Here is a 6,000-nt window from a genome sequence, read left to right as displayed (position 1 = left end):
GAATAACTAGTTACCTACCTTCAGTAATGCTCTTTCTGGTGGATAATTTATCTATTCAGCAATTCCCCAATGCCTTCCCACCTTCTCGTTCTGTGGAGTGGATTCCAGACCATCATAATAAGGATCCAATTTAGATTTTGGCATCTACAATTTGTTTAAGTGCTCTGCGCACAAGGGTATAGGAGGAGAAAGATCTGGAGTGTTCTGCACTATAGGTCACTCTGGAACAGTGACCATTCAGTGTTGTCACTTAGTAGCCAACTCGCCATGGCACCGCCTGGATCCCTCATCTGCTGTACACTTACTCGTAGTTCGCAATCTTTAGCTACTGTTCTCTTTGATGCTGTTGTGTGGGTAATGCGCCATGCACCATTGCATCCCCACTACGCATAAACAATGAGATCCTAAATCATAAAACTAATTGCACGTGCAAATTCAATGTACGTATGCAAATAGTTCAATATAGGAGCGCATTTGTAAATCAATTTACCCCTCTGCACCAATACCCACCAATTGTTTAATATTGCACTCAAATCCACTGCAGCATCTAGGAGAAGGTGCTCCAGAGCGTGGAACTCCTCGAAAATGAGAAAACATCCAAAGGTTCAAACTCCAGTGTTGTGGGGATTCACACATTTTTCTGTACCCGTTACCATACTGGAAATAATTGGAGGTTTACTCCTGACAAGGGTAGGAGAAAATAACTTTCCAGGTGGTAAAGAGAAGAGAACATCTTCAAAACTGATGAAGTATAGGAGAACATATAGCTCCAATAGGAAATATAATTACCACCTGCAGAAACAAAAGCAAATAAAAAGCACTGGCAAAGCCAATAGGTCTTACTTTAATGAGCTAATGCATGCACACACAGGCATGCACAAATGTTACATGTTTGAACTGCATGCACAAATTCTGTTTCACGCTTTAAGGCCTCCCGTATTGGCTTTACCAATGCTATTGAAGTAGCAAACAATTATTGCTATGTATATAGAACGTAAATGGTATTTAAGGAACTGGAAATGACAAACAGTGGGATGATTGAGTGTGATTTTCAGATATGAACAGTCCTTCGTGTATTCCAATGAAAACACTTCCCAGAACGTCGAATGATCACAGCCATAATCATGATGTGAGAGTAATACTACTGGGTAGAGTAAAAGCCCATTCTATATATTTGGCGACAACAGGTAAACAAGGGCCAGATGTATGAACACATTTTCCCCTAGACACAGAATGGACAAAACTGTTTGATGCATCTGGCCCTAATTGGTAACAATAGATCTTGCAAACACCTGTGCTGTCAAGCCAGACCTAAAATGACATTTCTCCGTACACATTTGTGCATTCAGTTGCATAAATAAACATGCGAATTAGGTTGTAATCACTTTTTTTCAATTCTAAGACTGTCGGATTTTCACGGGTGTCCTGGGATAGGCATTTGCCTCCCTTGATTTAAGATTGATCTAAACTGACCGTATTTAGCCACAATCTCAAGAACGGAAGCGGAAGCCATTGGAGCTGACAAAGGTGCCTGCTGGTTTGTTGACGAGCGCATGTCCCTTTAAAAGCCGGAGTGCAAAAGCCGCAGAGGTTTAGCACTAGAATCAGCACTAGGGAAAAAGAATGGATGGAGCTTTGTGGTGAAAGATCCTGCAAGCGTGTGGAGATGTCTGGATGTCTCTGCATCGTAGAAAGAGAGTTGGTCCATCTCATAGTCTAGGTAGACACCCACCGTGCTGCAGGCCACGTGCCCGAAGGTCCAGTAGCCATTCTCAGGGGTGATGATGATCCAGCCATCTCTGCTGGCCGACTCCTCTGCCACGCCCAGTTCCCAGTCTGCTCGGTCTCCTACATCCACCTCCCAGTAGTGGCGTCCTGAGGAGAAGCTCTCGGAGGCAAGCACGCTGGGGCAGAAATCAAAGTGCTCCAGGCTGTCGGGAGAAGGATGTGAGGCATACGAGTATCTGGCACTGATCCCATCTTCTGAGATGACCAGGTAGGAGTTAGCAGACTGGAGGTCAAGGGACAGCGATTCAGGAACTGTTGGGAAAAACACAATGACTGTTTAATGTATAACAAATGATTTTGCTTTCATCCAGTTTGTCCCACCCTTTTGCTGTCTACCTAAATGAGCTAGCGTTCCCTTCTGCTGTATGGTCTCTATATCTTGTTCGTTTTGTTTTCTTGGCTGCCTAGTGAGGTTTGTTTGCCACTTCATTCTGCTGTGCATGGGCAAGGGCTGTGCGCCGTGGGATCAAGGACATGAATATATTGAGCAGGATGTGGTTGTTAGCCATGCCTACCATCCAATGTCACTGCACACAGAAGAAGGTTGTTTACAGGGGCTCAGGGGAACAACAACTAAGTAACAAAGGCCACAACTCCAGCTGAGCGCAGACAAAGGGCATGCTCAGTGGGGTCAGGCCATGGCATCTGGTAAAAGAAGACACAGTTGAGTTTCGAGCACAAGAGATGGCTAGAACATTAACCTGCTCCAAACATGTTAGTTGATTCTGTAGCGCAGTGGGGCGTATTGCGGAGCAAACTTTCACGCCTCTATGGTTCTGGAGCGGTCAAGCAGAAAAGCATGGAGTACACAGGTGTGCATTTTACCACCTCTAGTTTTCATAGAATCTTGTTCTGCCAGCGTCCAGTGACTGCTGCATATGACCAAAATCTGGACATAGAGGTTTTTAGGCATTAAACATGGGAGCAGAGCATGACCACAGTCCACAGCCTATACTTAGGATTGACTGTGCACAGCCAAAAGTCATGAGCTATGCATGCCTGAGTTGGGAGTTGTTATTTATCTTTCATTTTTTCACGTTTTGTGTCATGCATGTTGCATTGCAACAGTTACGTTTTTGGTTAGTCAAGCCATTATGTGTACAAAGCAACCTTAGCTAAAGTTAACTCAAAGAACATCTATAAATGATATATACATAATAGGTATATCCACAAACATGCAAACACATGTATGAAAGTATGTTTTTCTCCAAATCAGTAGGTTCATTTTGAGATAAAACATAAGGCTAAAAAGTACCTAGAGTGGAGTAAAAGCAGAACGGTCAACTGTACTAGATTGCTCATTACTAGTGAGTGAATTATCTGCTTGTCATGAATAGTTGTCTTAAAGAAATGTTTGTGCTGATTGACACTCCATATTGCTTAACAGAGGAGATGGTCTGGCCCAACCTCCTGCGGGTTGCCAACCCCCCTCCATGCACGACGACGGGGGAGGGGTGGACAGGTATGGTCTTGGGTCAGTCACTGTAGCCAACCCCTAACGGGCCGCCAAACCCCTGCCGTGCATGGACAAAGTCAGCCCAACCCACCCACAGGTGTCCAATCTCTCACGGTGGCAAAACTCCCCACAAACACCCACCCACCATTTGAAAAAAACGGTGTTTTATTTGCTCATGCGGGACGGCAGGATTGGGAATCGCTGAGTATCATGGGACTCCTGCAGGGTTTTGCAGGAAGCCTTGAAGGGTCCTGCTGGAGTACTGTGGGACCGGCAGTCTAAACAATACATACTTTGGCTGCTGGGGTTTCCTTAGGAGCCCGTCTTTACAAGGGCTAAAGGTCAGGTACCCCTGCCCAGCCTCCTTGTTCCAATTATCTGATACTGATAATTGTTTTTACCTTAATTTCTCAAAAATTGTTGAATGTATTTACACCAAATCACAAATAAAATGGTTTCTAAGTAAAGATCTAGCTTTCTGCTAAATGTGGTGTAATACCATTCAGCTGTGTTCTTCTGTACTCCTGTCTAAAATTTCCTATGGTTACCTAAAACTTACCCGGAAGGAGCTGAGGTGGATGAACTTTTCTTTTTTGTCAAAGGCACCAAAGTTATTAGCAAAGCAAAAAACGCTCTTCCTATGGAAAGTCTGACTTAACTATAACTGCACAGTGGAGTTACATATTCACTGAAAAACACAAAGGTTACAAGGACATTATAGTTGGCAAATATAATGTTTTTTTAAACTCAGAAATCCACAAAAAAAACAAAGGTTACAGGGATGTTATAGTTAGGGTCAGATTTTACTCATACAAAACCAGAGAAATTCTGCTGTTATAGTTACATGTGTTAACTATAACTCTCGCCCCCTGCAATGCACTGCTTAGGACCTCACATACTACATCACTCGTGACATGGTCAGTGACATCACTGATGACATCTGAAATGCATCTGAAATGCAAAATGCACTCCCGTCATCCCTGTGCAAACTGCAATGTCTCGGCGGTGGGCAACCTGGGTTATTGCTGGAGCTGGCCCAGGGGGGTGGCTGTCCCCAGGGCCATCTAAGGCTCCTGTAGGGGGCCACACTGCCCCCTCCTATCTCTGAAATAGCCTCATGGAGGTAGCGATCCCCGGGGCTGTGGGGGACCGCTTGGCCCTCAGCATGTCAGTGATTCAGCCCCGGGTTGGTGGCAGTCCCCAGGGCTTCAGGGGCCTGCGCGGGAGCCCCCATCATTATCATTTGTTGCCCCGGGGACCTTGCCCACCCGGGGGCTTAATTAAACAAAGCGCGGCAACCCACGCTTTGTTTTAAAGAATAAACTTTTTACCCGGGTTCGCGGATGTACCGCAACTCCCGCTGAAAATTTAAATATGATCTCAAGCACAATATTGGGAGGGTTCGTGGATCCACCGCGGCCAGAGTTATCTTTACATTTCTCAGGAACTACTGAATGGATTTACATCATTTAACAAAAAGAGTGCTTTCTGAACCAAGAGCAACCCTTTTGCCAAATTTGGTGTAATTCAGTTCAGCAGTTCAGTCTGTAGCCATGTCTAACGTTTCCTATGGAAATTTACATGTAACTTTTTCTCAGCCCCCACTTGACGTATCACCCCGAAAGTTTCAAGATAGGAGCTGAGGTAAGTGTACTATAAGCTTAGAAAATGTTGTGAAGATTCGTCAAACGACACTGAAGCTATTGCAAATCAAAAACAGCTTTTTAATAGAAATCAGATCCTTTATTTATTTATTTATTTGCAAAGTTTTATATAGCGCTAGATAGATCCGGAGGTATCAGAGCGCTTTACATGAAGATCAGGGGGTTACAGGTGTACTAAAATTATATCAGTTACAGTTGCAGTTACAAGTATAGGCTTAGGAGAAAAAACATGAGATTACATAAGAATAAGCATGTAGCATAACCAAGAACACGCGTCTTATGGGTAATGAACGGTAGGGGGGATGGTAAACAGGGGAGGGTAAAGCCGATAGAGTCAGGCAGACCGGAAGGGGGAAAGTCCTTCAGGGGGAACAATGCATTCAAAGCAGTCAGAGTGAAAGACAGATAAAACCGAGAAGAACCGTGGAAAAACAATGTCCTATGTCCGGCTGGGTAGGTGGCGGCCGAGGGGTGAACCAGAGCCAGACTCCTCAATAGCTGCAAAGGACAGCTTCACTGGGCAACGGCCAAGGGTATTCGGACTCTGAGGTAAGTACAAACAGTTTCGGTTTCCACCCATGGGGCATTGTCAAAGTTCCATCGACGGCAACAGTTCCGGTGTTACTAGGAAGCGCTGTCCGCCTCATCCTCCAGCTCACCCCATGAGAGGAGAGGTGGTAGAGACAGCTCCGAAGTATGCAGATCTGCCCCAATCCCAGAAGCAGTATTGAGTGTTGGGCATTTGTCCAGGAACACTATGGTAAGGGGGCCTTGGGCACCTCAGGATCGAAAAGTGATGCTAGGGGAGTGGTAGGACGCCGAGTAGAGCCTTCTATCCTCAACCAGGGAATCAGGGTCACCGAGCTCCCAAGGGTCATAGGCAGAGATCGCTAGCATCGGTAAAGGAAAAAGGTTCCCTAGGGGTGGAAGTTAATGAATCAGCTCACTCAGAGGGTATTGCGTGTAGACAGTCAATGACTCCAAACCTCCAGCTGCGGGCTCCAACCCCGATAGAAGTCCGGTCTCGGGGGACGCTGCGGATCCGACTCGAGTGCCCCTTCCCCACCCGCCGCAATCATACCTCAGAAGCAG

The 6,000-nt window shown here is 45.6% G+C and overlaps 1 protein-coding gene across 2 annotated transcripts in view; it reads right to left on the bottom strand.

The window, feature by feature from the left end:
• Positions 1–823: 823 nt before the first annotated feature.
• LOC146869234 (nuclear factor 7, brain-like) overlaps positions 824–6,000 on the bottom strand; it is a 148,530-nt gene continuing 143,353 nt past the window's right edge. For both annotated transcript variants that reach the window (XM_085645269.1, XM_085645195.1), the window contains exon 7: positions 824–2,040. In XM_085645269.1, coding sequence (XP_085501395.1) covers positions 1,562–2,040 — 479 coding nt within the window. In that variant the 3' untranslated portion in view covers positions 824–1,561. The remainder of the gene's footprint in view (positions 2,041–6,000) is intronic.

Source organism: Triturus cristatus, chromosome 1_1, assembly GCF_964204655.1.
Source record: "Triturus cristatus chromosome 1_1, aTriCri1.1, whole genome shotgun sequence".
In the NCBI taxonomy this organism is placed as follows: Eukaryota; Metazoa; Chordata; class Amphibia; order Caudata; family Salamandridae; genus Triturus; species Triturus cristatus.
Note: the sequence above shows the minus strand (reverse complement) of the source record. Positions and strands in the feature narration are given on the sequence as shown.